General features: G+C 49.4%; 1 protein-coding gene across 1 annotated transcript in view; it reads right to left on the bottom strand.

Annotated features, from left to right (window-relative positions):
* Positions 1-22,596, bottom strand: part of cers2a (ceramide synthase 2a) — a 49,031-nt gene that overhangs the window by 18,865 nt on the left and 7,570 nt on the right. Inside the window, exon 2 of the mRNA XM_063041927.1 lies at positions 1,412-1,585. Within this exon, the coding sequence (XP_062897997.1) occupies positions 1,412-1,584 (173 nt within the window). The 5' untranslated portion in view covers position 1,585. The remainder of the gene's footprint in view (positions 1-1,411; positions 1,586-22,596) is intronic.

Genomic DNA, 22,596 nt, shown 5'->3' with positions numbered 1-22,596 from the left:
TAAGGACCATCATGGCTCCCCTATCTCCAAAAGGTCAGCTGGGTCAGTGTGGAGTTCGGCTGAATCAACCAAGCAAAGGAGCCAAGGTTCAACTGGGCCGCTGAGACATCCAGAGCAGCAGTCCCACCCCAGCGACTCCTTTCTTCAGCCAAACCCCTGGTGGACTCCCGGGCAGCATTCATTCCAGAGTTCACCCCGTTCCGAGTTCTCCAAGAACAGGCAGACAGAATAGACAACCTCCAGATCCACCATCCCACAACACTTGTTATGGGTGAGTGAGCGCCTCTCCGCGGAGAACAGCCCTTAACAATCCTCAAACCCCCCCCCCACCCTGAGAGAAGGGTCTTCCTCACACAGAATCACCCACCACCAGCCCTTTTGAACCCCCCACTTACCCAGGGAGGGTCTGAATTTGGAGACCCACTTCTGCCCCAAAACCATTGCCAGTGCCAAGTTCCATGAAACGTGGTGATATGGAGGACGCAGCCATTTTACTGGGGTAAGCAGGGTCGACCTGGGGATTATTGTCCAACAGGAACAGCCCCTTTGGCTCAACATGTCCAGATTAAACCAAACCGACTCCGCCCGCATGGATGGCATAGGCTGGATGGGCGGAATGGTCTGTTTCTGTGCTGGATACCTCGACAACTCATAAATCAGGGACAGAAGTTCAACCCAGCCTCCTCCACCCTCTGTTACCTGGGGCACCCCTCCCCCACCCCACCACAACCCCAAATTCTCACTCTACCCAGCCACCCACCTTGGCCCTTGGAGACTCAATGTTCAGACAACCTACTGCTCCTGTTCGCGATGGAATTGACCGGCTCTGATGCCGGCTTCCACTCTCAACACCAACTTGTATCCATGCCCATGGATGCTGCCTGATCTGCTGGACATCCCCAGCTTCGCTACAGACTTTTGGCACCTGCATCCTTCTGCATTTGCCTTAATCCCATTCATTGAACTGTCCCGGTAACTTGACCCTTTACCTCACCCAGACAACCATGGTCTCGGCCCTTTGTTGGACACCTCCTTCATTTGGTCCACTTCCACTCCTGTCTCTTGACAGTAGGTGAGTGGTCTCTCCAAGTCTCTAGCCCCCGCCATGTCTCCCTCACCTCTCAAGCTATCCCCCCCTCTTCTCTGTCCATCTCTCCCCTCTCCCTTCCTCCATCTCTTCTCCCACCATCCCTCTCCCTTTCTCCCCATCTCTCCCTCTCCATCTCTCCTGTCTCTTAAAGATCTCTCCCCCCCGTCCTCCCTCACCCCCCTCCATCCATCTTTGTCTCTCCCTCTCCATCTCACCCATCTCTCCCAGACCTCTCCCACTCCTTTCCCCTCCCGCCACCTGTCTCTCCCGCCCACCCACCCCCCCCACCATTGTCCGTTTTGCAGACAGAACAGGCCTTACCTCTCGAAGACGTATCGGATCAACATCAGAGCGAAGGCACAAGGAATGGTGACGTAGAGGTCGCTGGCCTTGGCGTAGACGCGCCCGTCGCGGTCCTCCAGGTCAGCCCACGTCAGGTTGTACGGGAGCCAGAGGCGGTCCCACCAGAACCAGTCATAAATAGTCTGCAGCATCCTGTGGGTTGGGACAGCAGTGAGTGGGCGATTTAATCATACATTAAACTTTTCATTTCTGGGATTGTTCTAGTAAACCTCTTTTGAACCCTCTCCAGGAGAAGCATATCGGTCCTTCGATAGGGGGCACAAAATGGGTCACAATATTCTGAACGCAGGCTCACCAATGCCTTACAAAGCCTCCTCGCTTTTATATTCAAGTTCTCTCAAACTGAACGGTAACACCCCATATCAACATTTCCAATTATCCGGAGAGACTGGACTCGAACCTACGACCTCTCCCATACAGAAGGACGAGGGCAGTAACTACAGGAGAACATAGACCGTGTCTCACCACTCTTCCCCTCAAGTACAGAGACCGGTATTGTACGTGGTGCTTCAAATGAGCTCCCAATCTACCTCACCATGATTCTTGCACTTCATCTGTCTGCCTGCACTGCACTCTCTCTGGAACTGTGACACTCTATCCAAATGAACTTGTCACTTGTACATTGAAGCATACAGTGAGATGTGTTGTTTGCTGGGGTGGGGGGGGGTCACGTTTCCAGTGCCAACATAATATGCCCACAACTTACTAACCCTAACGCGTGCGTCTTTGAAATGTGGGAGGGGCCTGGAGCATGGTGGGGGGGGGGAACTTGCAAACTCCTCGTAGACAGCAGCAGGAAGTGAACACCGACTGTGCAGCTAGTGTTGTGAAGCCTTCCACCACCGTGTAATGCATTGTTTTCCTTTTGTACTCGCTGAATGTACTTGTGTGTGGATGATCTGTCTGCATGACAGGCCCACAAAAGCTTTTCACTGCCTCGGTACACGAGACAACAATAAACCAATTCTCATCCTCACGCAGCTTCACCAATACAATTGAATGTAAACTGGTCTATTGTTGTCACATGTACCGAGATACAGTGAAAAGCTTGTCTTGCATACTGTTCACACAGATCAGATCATTGAGGTAGAACAAGGTAAAACAATAACAGAATGCAGAGTAAAGTGTAACAGCTCCAGACAAACCGCAGCGCAGGCAGACAAAAAGGTGCAGGGGACACAGCAGTGTAGATTGTGAGGTCTTATTGCACTAGAGAACTGTTCAATAGTTTTATAACAGCTGGATGAAAGCCAAGTTTAGCCTGGTACGTGCTTTCAGGCTTTTGTGTCTTCTGCCCGATGGGACGGGGAGAGGAATGCCCAGGGTGGGTGTTTTCCTGGGGCACTGAGAAGCGTAGCCAGAAACACATCCTCAATTCCTTTCACAGCACTGGGCCCTCACCCCACCGCGTCTGCTCCCGACCATGATTTTGCCTGCACGTGATCCAAACCCCTCCACTCTCTGCACATTCACATGCCTGTGCAAAAGCCTCTGCGGTTTCTGCCTGTAGTATTGGGGCGCCACGGTAGAGTAGAGGTTAGTGCGACGCTATTACAGCTCGGGGCTTTGCAGTTCAGAGTTCAATTCCGTCCTCTATTAGCAAGTTTGTACTTCCTTCCTGTGTGTGTGTGGGTGTCCTCCGGGTGCTCTGGTTTCCTCCCACGGTCCAAAGATGCACCGGTTAACAGGATAATTGGCCATTATAAGTTGTCATGTGATTCGGCTAGGGTTCATTCAGTGGGTTGCTCGGTGGCGTGGCTGGTTGGATCAGGAGTCCCTGTTCTGTGCGTATCTCGACAATAAAAATAAATCAATCATTTCTGGCAGCACATTCCAGACACACACCAATCTTTGTGTAAAAAATCTTGCCTGCTCATTGCCTTTGAACTTTCCCTCTCTCACATATGACCATATAACAATTACAGCACGGAAACAGGCCATCTCGGCCCTTCTAGTCCGTGCCGAACTCTTACTCTCACCTAGTCCCACCGACCTGCACTCAGCCCATAACCCTCCATTCCTTTCCTGTCCATTTATCTATCCAATTTAACTTTAAACAACATCATCGAACCTGCCTCAACCACTTCTGCTGGAAGCTCGTTCCACACAGCTACCACTCTCTGAGTAAAGTTCCCCCTCATGTTACCCCTAAACTTTTGCCCTTTAACTCTCAACTCATGTCCTCTTGTTTGAATCTCTCCCACTCTCAATGGAAAAAGCCTATCCACAGCAACTCTATCAATCCCCCTCATGATCTTAAATACCTCTATCAAGTCCCCGCTCAACCTTCTGCGCTCCAAAGAATAAAGACCCAACTTGTTCAACCTTTCTCAGTAATTTAGGTGATGAAACCCAGGTAACATTCTAGTAAATCTTTTCTGTACTCTCTCTATTTTGTTGACATCTTTCCTATAATTCGGTGACCAGAACTGTACACACTACTCCAAATTTGGCCTCACCAATGCCTTGTACAATTTCAAGATTACATCCCAACTTCTATACTCAATGCTCTGATTTATAAAGGCCAGTATACCAAAAGCTTTCTTCACCACCCTGTCCACATGAGATTCCACCTTCAGGAAACTGTGCACCATTATTCCTAGATCCCTCTGTTCTACCGCATTCTCCAATGCCCTACCATTTACATTGTATGTCCTATTTTGATTAGTCCTACCAAAACATAGCACCTCACATTTAGCAGCATTAAACTCCATCTGCCATCTTTCAGCCCACTCTTCTAACTGGCCTAAATCTCTCTGCAAGCTTTGAAAACCTACTTCATCATTCACAACGCCACCTATCTTAGTATCATCTGCATACTTACTAATCCAATTTACAACCCCATCATCCAGATCATTAATGTATATGACAAACAACATTGGACCCAGTACAGATTCCTGAGGCACACCACTAGTCACCGGCCTCCAACCTGACAAACAGTTATCCACCACTACTCTCTGGCGTCTCCCATCCAGCCACTGCTGAATCCATTTTACTAAGTCAATATTAATACCTAACGATTGAACTTTCCTAACTAACCTTCCGTGTGGAACCTTGTCAAAGGCTTTACTGAAGTCCACTTCAAAAAGTTCAATAAGATTTGTCATAAGATCTAAGGAGCTGGTGGTAGACCTGAGGAGAGCTAAGGTACCGGTGACCCCTGTTTCCATCCAGGGGGTCAGTGTGGACATGGTGGAGGATTACAAATACCTGGGGATACGAATTGACAATAAACTGGACTGGTCAAAGAACACTGAGGCTGTCTACGAGAAGGGTCAGAGCCGTCTCTATTTCCTGAGGAGACTGAGGTCCTTTAACATCTGCCAGACGATGCTGAGGATGTTCTACAAGTCTGTGATGGCCAGTGCAATCATGTTTGCTGTTGTGTGCTGGGGCAGCAGGCTGAGGGTAGCAGACACCAACAGAATCAACAAACTCATTCGTAAGGCCAGTGATGTTGTGGGGATGGAACTGGACTCTCTGACGGTGGTGTCTGAAAAGAGAATGCTGTCTAAGTTGCATGCCATCTTGGACAATGTCTCCCATCCACTACATAATATACTGGGTGGGCACAGGAGTACATTCAGCCAGAGACTTATTCCACTGAGATGCAACACAGAGCGTCATAGGAAGTCATTCCTGCCTGTGGCCATCAAACTTTGCAACTCCTCCCTTGGAGGGTCAGACACCCTGAGCCAATAGGCTGGTCCTGGACTTATTTCATAATTTACTGGCATAATTTACATATTACTATTTAACTATTTATGGTTCTATTACTATTTATCTTTATGGTGCAACTGTAATGAAAATCAATTTTCCCCAGGATCAATAAAGTATGACTATGACTATGACAAACATGACCTTCCACGCACAAATCCATGTTGACTGTTCCTAATCAGACCCTGTCTATCCAGATAATTATATATACCATCTCTAAGAATACTTTCCATCAATTTACCCACCACTGATGCCAAACTCACAGGCCGATAATTGCTAGGTTTACTCCTAGAACCCTTTTTAAACAATGGAACAACATGAGCAATACGCCAATCTTCCAGCACCATCCCCATTTTAATGACATTTGAAATATTTCTGTCAGAGCCCCTGCTATTTCCACACTAACTTCCCTCAAGGTCCTAGGGAATATCCTGTCAGGACCTGGAGACTTATCCATTTTTATATTCCTTAAAAGCACCAGTACTTTCTCTTCTCTAATCATCATAGTTTCCATAACTTCCCCACCCGTTTCCCTTATCTTACACAATTCAATATCCTTCTCCTTAGTGAATACCGAAGAAAAGAAATTGTTCAGAATCTCCCCCATCTCTTTTGGCTCCACACATAGACATCCACTCTGATTCTCTAAGGGACCAATTTTATCCCTCACTATCCTTTTGCTATTAATATAACTGTAGAAACTCTTTGGATTTATTTTCACCTTACTTGCCAAAGCAGCCTCATATCTTCTTTTAGCTTTTATAATTTCTTTCTTAAGATTCTTTTTACATTCTTTATATTCCTCAAGCACCTCATTTACTCCATGCTGCCTATATTTATTGTAGATATCTCTCTTTTTCTGATCCAAGTTTCCAATATTCCTTGAAAACCATGGCTCTCTCAAACTTTTAACCTTTCCTTTCAACCTAACAGGAACATAAAGATTCTGTACCCTCAAAATTTCACCTTTAAATGATCTCCATTTCTCTATTACATTCTTCCCATAAAATAAATTGTCCTAATCCACTCCTTCTAAATCCTTTCGCATCTCCTCAAAGTTAGCCTTTCTCCAATCAAAAATCTCAACCCTGGGTCCAGTCCTATCCTTCTCCATAATTGTATTGAAACTAATGGCATTATGATCACTGGACCCAAACTGCTCCCCAACACATACCTCCGTCACCTGCCCTATCTCATTCCCTAACAGGAGATCCAACACTGCCCCTTCTCTAGTTGGTACCTCTATGTATTGCTGCAAAAAACTATCTTGCACACATTTTACAAACTCCAAACCATCCAGCCCTTTTACAGTATGGGCTTCCCAGTCTATGTGTGGAAAATTAAAATCTCCCACAATCACAAACTTGTGCTTACTACTCCTTCTTCCCTCCTCTGTTTCTCTCCCTCCTTCCTCTGTCCCTCTCGCCCAGGCAGCTTCCTGGCGAACCTCTACTGCACCCTCCCCAAAGTCTCCTCATCCTTCCTGTAACGGGGCGACCAGAACTGAATGCAACACTCCAGATGTGACCTGGCCAAAACTTCACACAACTGCATCGTAACTTTGTGACTTTTATTCTGAACCGATAAAGGTGAGCACGTTGTACACCCCTTTACTGACTTGGCTACCTGTCTGGCCACTTTCAGGGAGCTGTGACTTGGACCTCAAAATCCCTCTGTACATCAGTGTTGTTAACGGGTCTTAACATAGAAACATAGAAAATAGGTGCAGGAGTAGGCCATTCGGCCCGTCGAGCCTGCACCGCCATTTATTATGATCATGGCTGATCATCCAACTCAGAACCCCGCCCCAGCCTTCCCTCCATACCCCCTGACCCCTGTAGCCACAAGGGCCATATCTAACTCCCTCTTAAACATAGCCAATGAACTGGCCTCAACAGTTTGCTGTGGCAGAGAATTCCACAGATTCACCACTCTCTGTGTGAAGAAGTTTTTCCTAATCTCGGTCCTAAAAGGCTTCCCCTCTATCCTCAAACTGTGACCCCTCATTCTGGACTTCCCCAACATCGGGAACAATCTTCCTGCATCTAGCCTGTCCAATCCCTTTAGGATCTTATACGTTTCAATCAGATCCCCCCTCAATCTTCTAAATTCCAACGAGTACAAGCCCAGTTCATCCAGTCTTTCTTCATATGAAAGATCTGCCATCCCAGGAATCAATCTGGTGAACCTTCTTTGTACTCCCTCTATGGCAAGGATGTCTTTCCTCAGATTGGGGGACCAAAACTGCATACAATACTCCAGGTGTGGTCTCACCAAGGCCTTGTACAACTGCAGTAGTACCTCCCTGCTCCTGTACTCGAATCCTCTCGCTATAAATGCCAGCATACCGTTCACCTTTTTCACCGCCTGCTGTACCTGCATGCCCACTTTCAATGACTGGTGTATAATGACACCCAGGTCTCGTTGCACCTCCCCTTTTCCTAATTGGCCACCATTCAGATAATAATCTGTTTTCCTATTTTTGCCACCAAAGTGGATAACTTCACATTTATCCACATTAAATTGCATCTGCCATGAGTTTGCCCACTCACCCAACCTATCCAAGTCACCCTGCATCCTCTTAGCATCCTCCTCACTGCTAACACTGCCACCCAGCTTCGTGTCATCCGCAAACTTGGAGATGCTGCATTTAATTCCCTCATCCAAGTCATTAATATATATTGTAAACAACTGGGGTCCCAGCACTGAGCCTTGCGGTACCCCACTAGTTACCGCCTGCCATTCTGAAAAGGTCCCATTTATTCCCACTCTTTGCTTCCTGTCTGCTAACCAATTCTCCACCCACACCAATACCTTACCCCCAATACCGTGTGCTTTAAGTTTGCACACTAATCTCCTGTGTGGGACCTTGTCAAAAGCCTTTTGAAAATCCAAATATACCACATCCACTGGTTCTCCCCTATCCACTCTACCAGTTACATCCTCAAAAAATTCTATGAGATTCGTCAGACATGATTTTCCTTTCACAAATCCATGCTGACTTTGTCCGATCATTTCACCGCTTTCCAAATTTTTATCACATCCTTGGTAACTGACTCCAGCAGTTTCCCCACCACCGACGTTAGGCTAACCGGCCTATAATTCCCCGGTTTCTCTCTCCCTCCTTTTTTAAAAAGTGGGGTTACATTAGCCACCCTCCAATCCTCAGGAACTAGTCCAGAATCTAACGAGTTTTGAAAAATTATCACTAATGCATCCACTATTTCTTGGGCTACTTCCTTAAGCACTCTAGGATGCAGACCATCTGGCCCTGGGGATTTATCTGCCTTCAATCCCTTCAATTCACCACTTCCCTACTAACATGTATTTCACTCAGTTCCTCCATCTCACTGGACCCTCTGTCCCTTACTATTTCTGGAAGATTATTTATGTCCTCCTTAGTGAAGACAGAACCAAAGTAATTATTCAATTGGTCTGCCATGTCCTTGCTCCCCATAATCAATTCACCTGTTTCTGTCTGCAGGGGACCTACATTTGTCTTTACCAGTCTTTTCCTTTTTACATATCTATAAAAGCTTTTACAGTCCATTTTTATGTTCTCTGCCAGTTTTCTCTCATAATCTTTTTTCCCCTTCCTAATTAAGCTTGCTATTAACCGTGTACCTTTGTTTGGGACTGACCTAGGAATGCCACATCCAACTGACATCCCCCCTATTCACACTCTCCCCTTCACTTTGTCCATCTCTCCCCATGTCCCTTCCCTCTCCCTCTCACCGTCTTTTCCTCCCTTTCTTTCCCTCCCTGCCACTTACTCTTCACCTCCCTCCCTCCTCCTCTGTCCCTGTCCCATTCCCTCTGCCTCTCTGCACCTCTCCCTCCCATCTTTGCCCCTCTCCCTCCTCCTCGTTGTAACTCCCCCTCTCCCTCCTTCTTCCCCTCTGTCCCCCTCACTCCCCGTCCCTCTCCCTCCTTGTCCCTCTCCCACCACCTCCATGTACCTCTCCCTACCCTCCCTCCTCTGTCCCTCTCCCTATCCCTACCCTCTTTCTGTCCTTCTCCCTACCCCTCACCCTCTCTCTCTCTCCCTCCCCCCTCCATCCCTCTTTGTCCCTCTCCTTCCCCCTACCCCAGCCCTCGTCTCTCCCTCCCCTTCACTGCCCGCTCTCTCTTGGAGAGTTGTGTAAACACAGAAACTGTCACTGGCAAACTTCCTCATGTTGTCGGCACTTAGCAACCAGGGAGAGAGCAAACTTGGCAAAGAGCAGGACATGGGCAGAGGCAGGACGCTCATGGGAAGGGAAGGCCCCAGCCGCGTCTGTCCTGTGCCTCGAGCCCCTCGGAGGGGAGATCAGCCTGAGGGGTCCCCAGGGGAGGTCAGTTCGAGTCAAACCAGGGGAGGGTCAGAGGTGAGATGGGGTAGGGGAGTGGGTTCCAGGTCTCTCGTGAACATCTTCAAAGAAATCCAGGATGAACTGTATGGCCCTAGCCTGCAATCACACACAGGTCTCACAAAGCACTGAAACCGGGCATTCGGCCCAAATTCAACAAGAAATATAATAGAAAATGCCTGCAAGAAAATTAATTTCATGACAACATACAGTCTGTAGCAGCCAGCAATTCCCCCACTTACTCCAAACCTAATCACAGGATAATTGACAATGGCCTATTAACCAGTATGCCTTTGGATGGAGGGAGGGAGGAAATTGGAAAACTCGGAAGAAACCCACAGGCTCACGGGGAGAACGTACAAACTCCTTACAGACAGTGCACCCGGATCACTGGTATTGTAAAGCGTTGTGCTAACCACTACGCTACCGTGCTGTGTAACATATACACATTTTGATAATGATTTTACTTTGAACTACATGCCAACCAAGATTGCCATCTAAGTTCGTCCCATATGTCCATACACGAGGAAATCTGCAGATGCTGGAAATTCAAGCAACACACACAAAATGCTGGTAAACGCAGCGGGCCAGGCAGCATCTCGAGGAAGAGGTACAGTCGACGTTTCAGGCTGAGACCCTTCGTCAGGACTAACTGAAGGAAGAGCTAGTAAGAGATTTCAAAGTGGGAGGGGGAGGGGGAGATCCAAAATGATAGGAGAAGACAGGAGGGGGAGGGATGGAGCCAAGAGCTGGAGAAGGGAGAGGATCATGGGATGGGAAGCCTGGCGAGAAAGAGAAGGGGGGAGGGGAGCCCGGAGGGTGGAGAGCAGGCAAGGAGTTATAGTGAGAGGGACAGAGGGAGAAAAAAAGAGAGGGAAAAAAAAAAAGGACATGAATAAATAAATAAGGAACAGATGGGGTAGGAGGGGGAGGTGGGGCATTAACGGAAGTTAGAGAAGTCAATGTTCATGCCATCAGGTTGGAGGCTACCCAGACGGAATATAAGGTGTTGTTCCTCCAACCTGAGTGAGGCTTCATCTTTACAAGTAGAGGAGGCCGTGGATAGACATGTCAGAATGGGAATGGGATGTGGAATTAAAATGTGTGGCCACTGGGAGATCCTGCTTTCTCTGGCGGACAGAGCGTAGGTGTTCAGCAAAGCCGTCTCCCAGTCTGCGTCGGGTCTCGCCAATATATAGAAGGCCACATCGGGAGCACCGGACGCAGTATATCATCCCAGCCAACTCACAGGTGAAGTATCGCCTCACCTGGAAGGACTGTCTGGGGCCCTGAATGGTGGTAAGGGAGGAAGTGTAAGGGCATGTGTAGCACTTGTTCCGCTTACAAGGATAAGTGCCAGGAGGGAGATCAGTGGGGAGGGATGGGAGGGTCGAATGGACAAGGGAGTCGCGTAGAGAGCGATCCCCGTGGAAAGCGGGGGGGTGGGGGTGGAACGGAGGGAAAGATGTGCTTAGTGGTGGGATCCCGTTGGAGGTGGCGGAAGTTACGGAGAATAATATGTTGGACCTGGAGGCTGGTGGGGTGGTAGGTGAGGACAAGGGGAACCCTATTCCTAGTGGGGTGGCAGGAGGATGGGGTGAGAGCAGATGTGCGTGAAATGGGAGAGATGCGTTTGAGAGCAGAGTTGATGGTGGAGGAACGGAAGCCCCTTTCTTTAAAAAAGGACATCTCCCTCGTCCTGGAATGAAAAGCCTCATCCTGAGAGCAGCTCCGGCAGAGATGGAGGAATTGCGAGAAGGGGATGGTGAGAGACAGGGTGAGAAGAGGAATAGTCCCATATGTCCATGTTTGGCCCATATCCCTCTAAACCTTTCCTATCCGTGTACCCGTCCATATCCCTCTAAACCTTTCCTATCTGTGTACCCGTCCGTATCCCTCTAAACCTTTCCTATCCGTGTACCCGTCCATATCCCTCTAAACCTTTCCTATCCGTGTCCCTGTCCATATCCCTCTAAACCTTTCCTATCCGTGTACCTGTCCGTATCCCTCTAATCCTTTCCTATCCGTGTACCTGTCCATATCCCTCTAAACCTTTCCTATCCGTGTACCTGTCCGTATCCCTCTAATCCTTTCCTATCCGTGTACCTGTCCATATCCCTCTAAACCTTTCCTATCCGTGTCCCTGTCCGTATCCCTCTAAACCTTTCCTATCCGTGTACCTGTCCTTATCCCTCTAAACCTTTCCTATCCGTCTACCTGTCCAAGTATCTTTTAAATGTTGTTTAAAATCCGGAGATTCTCGACTGCTGCTACTGTGCGATCAAGAATCTCCGGAGGGGAAGGCCCCAAATCCTCAGCTTTGCCTGTTGCTGGCGGCCGGGGCCGGGGTCGAAGTGCTCGGCAGAGATGGTGCTCGCTGCTTGGTGTCGGAGGCTCGAAGTTTTCAGACGGACTGAGAGTCGGACTGTGGTCGGATGCTTCCAGGATGCTGCATCGGCAAGTTTGCGGCGCTGGAAGCTCACGGCAGAGAGAGTTTTCTTCCTTCTACCGTCTGCGTGAAATGTTGGGACTTTCGAGAGACTTTAAGACATTTTTTTACCATGCCCATGGTCTGCTCTTTATCAAATTACGGTATTGCTTGCACTGTTGTAACTATATGTTATAATTATGTGGTTTTTGGCAGTTTTTCAGTCTTGGTCTGTCTTGTATTTCTGTGATATCACTCTGGAGAAATAAATTGTATCATTTCTTAATGCATGCATTACTAAATAACAATAAAAGAGGACTGTGTGTCCTCATAATCTAATCTAATCTAATAATCTAATGAACCTGTCTCCATCATTTCCTCTGGCAGTTCATTCCATTGACTGACCACCCTCTGGCTCCTATTAAATCTCTCCCCTCTGACCTTGAACCTGTGCCCTCTAGTTCTCAATTCCCCAGCACTATCTCTCATCTTGTTCCTAACTCTCCCTAGATTCTACCCGTCACCTAGGGGCAATTCGCAGAGCAAAGTAAATTTACTATCAACGTACATCGATGTCTCTGTATACAATCCTGAGATTCGTTTTTATCAAAGGCAATCACAGTGGCCACCAGAGACAAAACAGAGTCAATGAAATACCACACTCAACAGGGCAGACAATCTGCAAGAAAAAAATTGTGCGAATACAAAGAAAAAAAAGGAAATAATCATAATAATAATAATAAGTATGAGATGAAGAGCCCTTGAAAGTGAGTCCATAGGTTGTGGGAACAGTTCTGTGATGGGGCGAGTGGAGTTGAGTGAAGTTCTACCCTCTGGTTCAGGAGCCTGGTGGTTGAGGGGTAATAACCTGGTGGTGTGGGTGGTGAGGGGAAAGGAGAACATGCAAACTCCACACAGAGAGCGCTAGAGTGGGGATCGAACCCTGGTCTCTGGGGTTACGAGGCCGCAGCTCTACCCGCCATTGTAGCTGTGGAGAATCCGTCTCCAGTGTGCGACAGGAAAGCAGCTGAGTGTAAATAAGGTGATCTCCTTGCCAGCTCAGACCAGTAGTCAGCCAGGTTGGTGATCCTCAGAGTTTCAGAGAAGAGGAGGAGTCTCACTCACTCATCTCGGACCCAGAGGGGAAATTTAGACTCCTCGCCGCGGACTCTCACCTTACCTCAGTGAGACAAACAGCGTAAGTCAAAGCCCCCTCCCACCCTGGCCATTTTCTCTACCCCACTCTCCCATCGGGCAGGAGACACAAAAGACTTGAAAGCACCTGCCATCAGACCTAGGGACAGCCTCTATTTTTAAACTGCTGTAAAAATATTGGGCGGTTTCCTGGTACGATCAGATGGACTCTTGACCTCAGCATCTACCTCATCGTGGCCCTTGTACCTCCTCGTCTGCTTGTGCTGCACTTCCCGTGTAACTGTTACACTTCATTCTGCATTCTGTTACTGTTTTACCTCGCTCTACCTCAAATGCACTGTTCAATGACCTGATCTGTATGAACAGTATGCAAGACAAGGTGTTTTTTTCCCCATTGTACATGTGACAAAAGCAAACTGACATCAATAATAAACCAGGGAGGTGGTTCCACTGTCAAATGAGGGGAAACGTTTGGGATTGGGGGGGGGGGTTCATTTCACACGAGGGTTTTAGGAACCTTTTCTCACAGAGGGTGGGGGAGTCTCTGGAGGGAGAGGGCCCGACACAACGATGTAATCATGAAGAAGGCACACCAGTGGCTACACTTCATAAGGAGTCAGAGGAGATGTGGGACATCACAAAAAGACTCTCAGCAAATTTCTACAAATGTACACTGGAGCCACTCTGACTGGTCACACCTCCATCTGAGATGGAGGCTCCAGTGCCCAGGATTGGTAAAAGCTACAGAGGACTGGACACTCAGCCAGCCCCATCATGGGCATAACCCTCCCCACTGTCAAAAAGCAGGGACTCAAGAAAGAAGGATCAATCATTAAGGATTCTCACCATCCAGCACGTGCCCTCTTCTCATCGGGGAGGAGGCACGGGACCCTGAGGTGCCACACTCTATGTTTTAGAAACAGCCTCTTCCCCTCCACCATCAGATTTCTGACCAGCCCAAAGGCGGGGGGGGGGGGGACATCGACTCAGACCATGAGAGGCCTGCGTCCGGCATTTTCATGCCTTACAAGGCGCAGATTGGAAGTCTGTGTGGGGCGCCATTCCTTGCACAGACGCTAGAGCAATGTGTGATAAAGTGCCTTGCTCAAGGACACAGCGTGGACACGTGGCCAAGTGGTTAAGGCATTGGACTAGTGACCTGAAGGTCGTGAGTTCGAGCCTCAGCCAAGGCAGCATGTGTTGTGTCCTTGAGCAAGGCACTTAATCACACATTGCTCTGCGACGACACTGGTGCCAAGCTGTATGGGTCCTAATGCCCTTCCCTTGGACAACATTGGTGTCGTGGAGAGGGGAGACCTGCAGCATGGGCAACTGCCAGTCTTCCATACAACCTTGCCCAGGCCTGCGCCCTGGAGAGTGAAGACTTTCCAGGCGCAGATCCATGGTCTCATAAGACTAATGGATGCCTTTACTTTACAAGGACACCAACACGCAGCCACAGCTGAGGCGCGAACTAGTGACCTTGAGATAACTAGACAGACGCCTTAACCGCTTGGCCACGTGCCCGAGAACACCACCCCACTCAGTTGCTCTCTTTCTGCACTACATATTTTGCATATTCCCTATTGTGACATAGTGATGTTTACCTACTGCACTGTACTGCTACCACAAAATGACAAACTTCAACACATATGTCAGTGAAAATAAATCTAACTCTGACTCTGAGATGAAGACTGCATGCAGAAAACAAATGCCCGTGATGAGCAGCGGGCATGGAGGAGCAGGTTGGCTGTGCTGGCTTTGAGAGTTGAGTGCCCCCCACTCCTCCTGGCTTGTGCTCTGGCAGCCCCCGACCCGGTCTTTGTGAACGGCAGCCTGGGGTTCGAGTCAATGAATCTTGCAGCACAGTAACAGACTCGTCAGCCCAGCTGGCCTGTGCTGACCACAGCTTCTATCCCTACTAGTTCCAGTTGTCCACGTCAGGTCCATAACCCACCAAGCCCTTTCTCCTCCAGATACCAAACCGAATGCATTGCAATTGTTCTCTCCTTGGCCTCTCAGCTGGCAGCTCATTCCAGGTATTTGTGCGAAGAAATTACTGCTCAGGTCCTTTTACATCTCACCCTTCTTGTCTTGTCTTGTCTTGTCTTGTCTAGCCCGACAGCACGAATACTGAATTCTCTGACCCAGGGCACCTGCTCCCTCTCTCTCTCTCCCCTCCTCATCCAGCCCGTTCCTTCAGGAACGTCCTTTTAAACCTCCTTCGCTCTGCAGTGTTGCAACCACGACCTCGCACTTCCAGAACAACCTGCCCCATCTCACAGTCTTCCGAAGGAAAGCAAAACGAGAGCCCCAGGTGTTGGAGAAACGTTCTAGTGATTGCCCTGATACAGGAAGGATGTGCAGGCTTCGGGGAGGGGGCAGAACAGGGTCACCAGGATGCTCCCGGATTCAATGGTTTGAGCTGCAAGGAGACGTTAGACAAACTTGGGCTGTTTTCTCTGGAGTGTCGGGAGGCCGAGGGGAGAGGGAAAAGTTGAAAGGAGATGTGTGGGGCAATTTCTCTCACACAGAGAGTGCTGGGTGTCTGGAATGAGCTGCCAAGGGAGACGGGTGGAGGCAGATACGACAGAAGCATTTAAGAGGCTGTTGGACAGATACGAATGTGCAGAGGGCAGGAACCACACACAGGCAGAAGAGGTTTGGTTTAGCATCACGTTCAGCACTGACATAGTGGGTGGAAATTCTGTACAGTTCTGGTCACTCATTACGGGAGGGATGTGGAGGCTTTGGAGAGGGTGCAGGTGAGATTCACCCGAATTAGCGCGAGCTACAAGGAGAGGTTCTTCAAACTTGGGCTGTTTTCTCTGGAGTGGCGGAGCTCGGGGGAGACTGACAGGAGATTATAAAAATATAGACTGGGTAAGCAGTGTAGTGTAGAAACGTGGAATCCTTGAGAACATAGCTTTATGGTGAGAGGGGAATGTTTACCAGAGATCTGTGCCCCACACTCACAGACAGCTGTGGGTGCCAGAGGTGGTGGAGGAGGCAGATACGATAGGATCGTTTAAGAAGCTGTTAGAAAGGCACACGGGTGTGCAGCGAATGGATGGATATGCTTCAGGTACAGGCAGGCGATAGTTAATTTGTTTAGCATCATGCTAAGCACAGTCATGATGGGCTGAAGGGCCTGTTCTTGAGCTGCACCATCCCGTATTCACTGTCCCTCTTCCCCTCTGAGTGTTTCTAACACCTTCTTTTGTTTTCTGAGTGGAGTGTTAGTTTCTCTGTTTGTGCGTGGGACGGAGACCCATTGTAAAACGTGACTGAGATTAACAAAGAAGACGACAGAGTGGGGCAGAGAGTGACCAGCAGTAACGTGACGCGGGGAGTGAAGGGTGCCTTTGTCGGGCACAATTGCCCATTGTCAGGCAGTGGCCACTCTAGCGCCGGGTGGTACAGCTGGCAGGGAGAGGGTCCCGGCGGGCTGGCAGCAGGGGCCCAGAGCCCGACTGCCCTACCCCAGGTGAAGGAGGCCTTCTCCTTCCCCCACCCCCAAATACGACTCGACCAATCTATGAATCGAAGTTCCAGAAAAACTACCCTGCTACAGTGAAGGTTCAGTCGGTGCACAGCAAGATCCCCAGGCTGGAGGCCAAACAGATGGGCAGCTCATGGTAAGGCTGGGGGGGGGGGGGGTGTCAAGGAGGCTCATGATGAGGACAGAGAGAAGGGTGTCAAGATGGGGAGAGAGGGAGAGAGAGACACAGACAGACACACACACACACACACACACAGATAAAGAGAGCGAGACGTACAGACAGAGACAGTGAGACAAACACACACACAGGCAGAGACGGAGAGAGACAGAAAGAGAGACATGTACACATAGAGAAAGACAGAGAGAGACTGACAGAGACACACACAGAAAGGGAGGGAGAGAGGGGCGGGGGGGAGGGGGGAGAGAGAGAGGGGGGGAGAGAGAGGGGGGAGAGGGGGGTAGAGAGGGGGGGGATAGAGGGGGGGGGAGGGGGGGGGAGGGGGGGAGGAGGGGGAGAGGGGGGAGAGAGGGGAGAGGGGGAGAGAGAGAGGGGGAGAGAGAGGGGGGAGAGAGGAGGGGGGGGAGAGAGGGGGGGAGAGAGAGGGGGGAGAGGGGGGGGGGGGGAGGGGGGGAGAGAGAGGGGGAGGAGAGAGAGGGAGGAGAGAGGGGGGAGAGAGAGGGGGAGGGGGGAGAGGGGGGGAGGGGGGGGGAGGGGGGGGGAGGGGGGGGGGGGGGGAGAGGGGGGGGGGGGGGAGGGAGGGGGGGAGAGAGGGGGAGAGAGGGGGGAGAGAGGGGGGAGAGAGGGGAGGGAGAGAGGGGGAGAGAGGGGGGGAGAGGGGGGGGGGAGGGGGGGGGAGAGGGGGGAGAGGGGGGAGAGAGGGGGGAGAGGGGGGGGGGGGGGGAGGGGGGAGGGGGGGGGGGGGGGGGGGGGAGAGGGGGGGGGGGGGGGAGAGGGGGGGGAGAGAGAGGGGGGAGAGAGAAATCTCATTTCCATCCCTGCCCCAGCTCTCTAGCTACAATCGTGTCCCGTGACTCCTGGCACGACACCCAACACAGCTCGTCCTGTCACTGGCAGCTGGCTGGTGTGTGCAGGGCCAGCATCCATGGCTGAAAGCCCCCTCCTCACTCCTGGAGCAGGAAGGAACTTCCCAATTTCCATCCTCCCCACCTCCAGCTGTTGCCTCACCAGTGATTCGGCTCTTGGAGGTGCGGTTACTGGGGGTGGGGTGGGGTTTGACAGCAAAACCACGCACAGCAAGATCCCACTTATAGGAATGAAAATATGCCCAGTGATTCTGTTTTTAGCGTTTGACAGTGGGATTATCATTCCCTTGTCAAAAAGAGAAGGGGTGTAGGGGGAGGGGGGGGAGAAGGTGGCCGGTGGGACCCCGGTCTGTCTCACCCAGAAGCCTCAGGGCGAGCTGAAATGCTCGAGGCAGCCGTGAACTAACATGGGGTCATGAGTCATAGTAACGTCCTGCCTTCCTGTCTCACTGTGTCACAACCTAATGTTAGGCTGTACGTCATCGTAACTGCCAAACTTCAGTGAGGTTTCCTCTGCCAAGAGTACAGACACAGTCATTGTCTCATCGGAGCTGAGAAGCAAAGCCTTCGGCCTATTGAGTCGGTGCTGCCCACCCAACACCATCGCCACTTCATACTCCGCGTGCACCACGACTCCCCCTCGATTGCCCCTCACCACACACTGTGGGGGGGGGATTTACAGCAACTGATTTACTCACCTAACCCAACACGTGGATGTGTTGGCACCGCAGCACGTGTGGGGAAACCCACACTGCCACAGGACGAACATGCAAGCACAGACACACACAAATACACAAACACACACACACAGACACACAAATACACACACAGACACACACAAATACACAGACACAGACACACACAAATACACAGACACACAAATACACACACAGACACAGACACACACAGAGACACACACAAATACACACACAGACACACAAATATACACACAGACACACACAAATACACAAACACACACACACAGACACACACAAATACACAGACACAGACACACAAATACACACACAGACACAGACACACACAGAGACACACAAATACACACACAGACACAAATATACAGACACACAGACACAAATATACACACAGACACACACAAATACACACACAGACACAAATACACACACAGACACAGACACACAAATACACACACAGACACAAATATACACACAGACACACACAAATACACACACAGACACAAATATACAGACACACACAAATACACACACAGACACAGACACACAAATACACACACAGACACACAAATACACACAGACACACACAAATACACACACAGACACACACAAATACACACACACAGACACACATAGACACACAAATACACACACAGACACAAATACACACACAGACACACAAATACACACACAGACACACACAAATACACACACACAGACACACAAATACACACACAGACACAGACACACACAAATACACACACAGACACACACACAAATACACACACAGACACACAAATATACACACAGACACACACAAATACACACACAGACACAGACACACACAAATACACACACAGACACACAACAAACACACACACACAGACACACAAATACACACACACAGACACAAATACACACACAGACACACAGAGACACACAAATACACACACAGACACACACAGAGACACACAAATACACACAGACACACAAATACACACAGACACAAATATACACACAGACACACACACAGACACACACAAATACACACACAGACACACAAATACACACACAGACACAAATACACACACAGACACACACAAATACACACACAGACACAAATACACACACAGACACAGACACACAAATACACACACAGACACAAATATACACACACACAGACACACACACAGGCACACACAGACACAGACACACACAGACACACACAAATACACACACAGACACACACACACAAATATACACACACAGACACAGACACACACAGACACACAAATACACACACAGACACAGACACACACAAATACACACACACAAATACACACACAGACACACACACATACACACACACAGACACACAAATACACACACACAAATACACAGACGCATACACAGACACAGGCAGATGCATGCACACATGGGGGGTGGAGAGACCCCCCCTGATCACGGGACAGTTTACAGTGACCAATTAACCTATTAAGCGGTATGTCTTTAGACTGTGGGAGGAAATGGGAGCACCCGGAGAAACCCACGTGGCCATGGGGAGAACTTGGGCAGCAGCGGGTATTGAACCCGGGTCGTTGGTACTGTAAAGTGTCGTGCTAACCACTTCCTCTGGCAGCTCGTTCCATATACTGACCACCTTCTGGGTGAAGAAGTTGTCCCTCGCGTACTGATTAAATCTCTCCCCTCTCACCTTAAACCTGAGCCCTCTAGTTCGCTTTCCCCAACCCTGGGGAAAAGTCTGTGTGCATTCACTGTATCTCCGCCCATAATGATTTTATATATGTCTGTAAGGTTATACCTCAAGCTGCTGAGGTCCCGGCAACATCCTCGTAAATCTCCTGGGCACTCTTTCCAGCTTAATGGCATCTTCCTGATAGCACAGCATTCTAAATGTGGCCTCACCAACATCGTGTACAACTGTAACATCACATCCCAGCTCTGGAACTCGCCAAATGCCTTCGTCACCAGCCTGACTACCCTACCTGGGTAGTGGCTGCATCACTTTTTGGTACGGAAGCACCGAAGGCCAGGGATGGAAAGTCTACACAAGGTGGAGGAGACAGCCCAGTCCTTCACAGGCAAAGCCCTCCCCACCATCGAGCACATCTCCAAGGAACACCAGCACAAGATGGCAGTATCCACCATCATGGGCCCCCATCATCCAGGCCACATTCTCTTCTCACTATGTCCATCCATCAGCCTCAGGCCCCACACCGCCAGGTGCAGGAACAGTTCTAACCATTCAACTATTTGGCTCCTGAACTGACGTGGACAACTTCACCCACATCAACTCCAAACTGATTCCACAACCTCCAGACTCACTTTCAAGTACTAGAACAACTCATGCTCTCAGGATTATTTATTTACTTGTTTATTATTCGCACAAAGTGTTCTTTTTTGTCAGTCTTTGTTATGTATAGTTTTTCATAAATTCTATTCTATTTCTTTACATGCCTGTGAATGCCCGCGAGAACCTCAGGGTAGTGTACATAGTTTGATAATAAATTTTCGTTCAACTATCTGTGACTCCTCTGAAAGAACCATGTACCTCTACCCCGTTTGACAACACTCCCCAGGGCCCTGGCATTCACTGTGAAAGTCCAACTCTGGTCTTCCCAAATTGCAATACTTTGCATTTAACCAGATTATGAACTCCAGGAAGAAATGGTCACAAAGATTCTCCAGGATGCAAGAACCCATGTAAAACAAGGGCAAGCAAAGGCCAATCAGCCCCTCTAGTCTGCTACACCCACATCAATTAAAATCGTGACCGATCCCAACACACTTCCAAGAACTACCGGTGACCGTCACCCCTTGCTGATCGAGAAGAAGAAGAAGATCTTTATTGTCATTGTTGTGCAGCAATGAAACACAGTTTAGCAGGTCAACATTTTGCAGCATGACAAAGAATATATACATAAAATAACCGACCCCTGTCTCTTTCCATTGCTTCTTGAGCAAGAGAATTGCAAAGATTCAGGGGGGAAAGCCACACATTTTAATTCCACCTCCCATTCCCATTCTGACATGTCTATCCACGGCCTCCTCTACTGTAAAGATGAAGCCACACTCAGGTTGGAGGAACAACACCTTATATTCCGTCTGGGTAGCCTCCAACCTGATGGCATGAACATTGACTTCTCTAACTTCTGCTAATGCCCCACCTCCCCGTCGTACCCCATCCGTTATTTATTTTTATACACACATTCTTTCTCCCTCTCTCCTTTTTCTCCCTCTGTCCCTCTGACTATACACCTTGCCCATCCTCTGGGATTTTCCCCCGCTCCCCCTTTTCTTTCTCCCTGGGCCTCCTGTCCCATGATCCTCTCATATCCCCTTTGCCAATCACCTGTCCAGCTCTTGGCTCCATCCCTCCCCCTCCTGTCTTCTCCTATCATTTCAGATCTCCCCCTCCCCCTCCCACTTTCGAATCTCTTGCTAGCTCTTCCTTCAGTTAGTCCTGACGAAGGGTCTCGGCCCGAAACGTCGACTGTACCTCTTCCTAGAGATGCTGCCTGGCCTGCTGCGTTCACCAGCATTTTTTGTGTGTGTTGGTTGAATAAATTGCCTTGTCTTTCTCTTAAACGGGGAAGCCCTTTATCTTCACAAGGTGACCCCTTGTTCTAGAGACACTCACACGAGGAATCATCATCGAAAGATCCAACCACAGAAGACGCTGCCTCAACAAGGCCACGTCCATCATCAGAGATCCCCACCATCCGGGCCATGAAATCTCACAGCTCCCCACTGGGCAGGAGGTACAGAAGCCTGAAGTCCCACCCCACCAGGTTCAGGAACAGCGACTTCCCTTCAACCATTCGGGTCCTGAACCGACCAGCACAACCCCAATCACCATCTCAGCAACAGGAACATTAGGATCACTTTGCTATACAATAAATGTTGTTTCATTGTTCTGATTGCGTTCATTCTTTACTTTCTTTAATTTTTGGTTACTTGTGAACGTTGTGTTTCTGACACTATGTGCTAGTGTTTCATTGCACTTCTGCACTTGATAATAAACTTGACTTTGAGCCCCTGCCCTCCCCCACCCCTCAGGATCGACTTCCTGTCTGCTCTCACTCCCCTGAACCCCAGCCTGTCCACACTCCCCCACCCCCCCCATCCGGGGATGGGTCCAGTTCACACAAGGACACAACAGGAGCAGGAGCAGACCGCTCAGCCCATCAAACCTATCCCACCACTCTATCTGA

The sequence above is a fragment of the Mobula hypostoma genome, chromosome 2 (genome assembly GCF_963921235.1).
Source record: "Mobula hypostoma chromosome 2, sMobHyp1.1, whole genome shotgun sequence".
Classification (NCBI taxonomy): Eukaryota; Metazoa; Chordata; class Chondrichthyes; order Myliobatiformes; family Myliobatidae; genus Mobula; species Mobula hypostoma.
The sequence above is the reverse complement of the archived record's forward strand: the minus strand, read 5'-3'. Positions and strand labels throughout refer to the sequence as shown.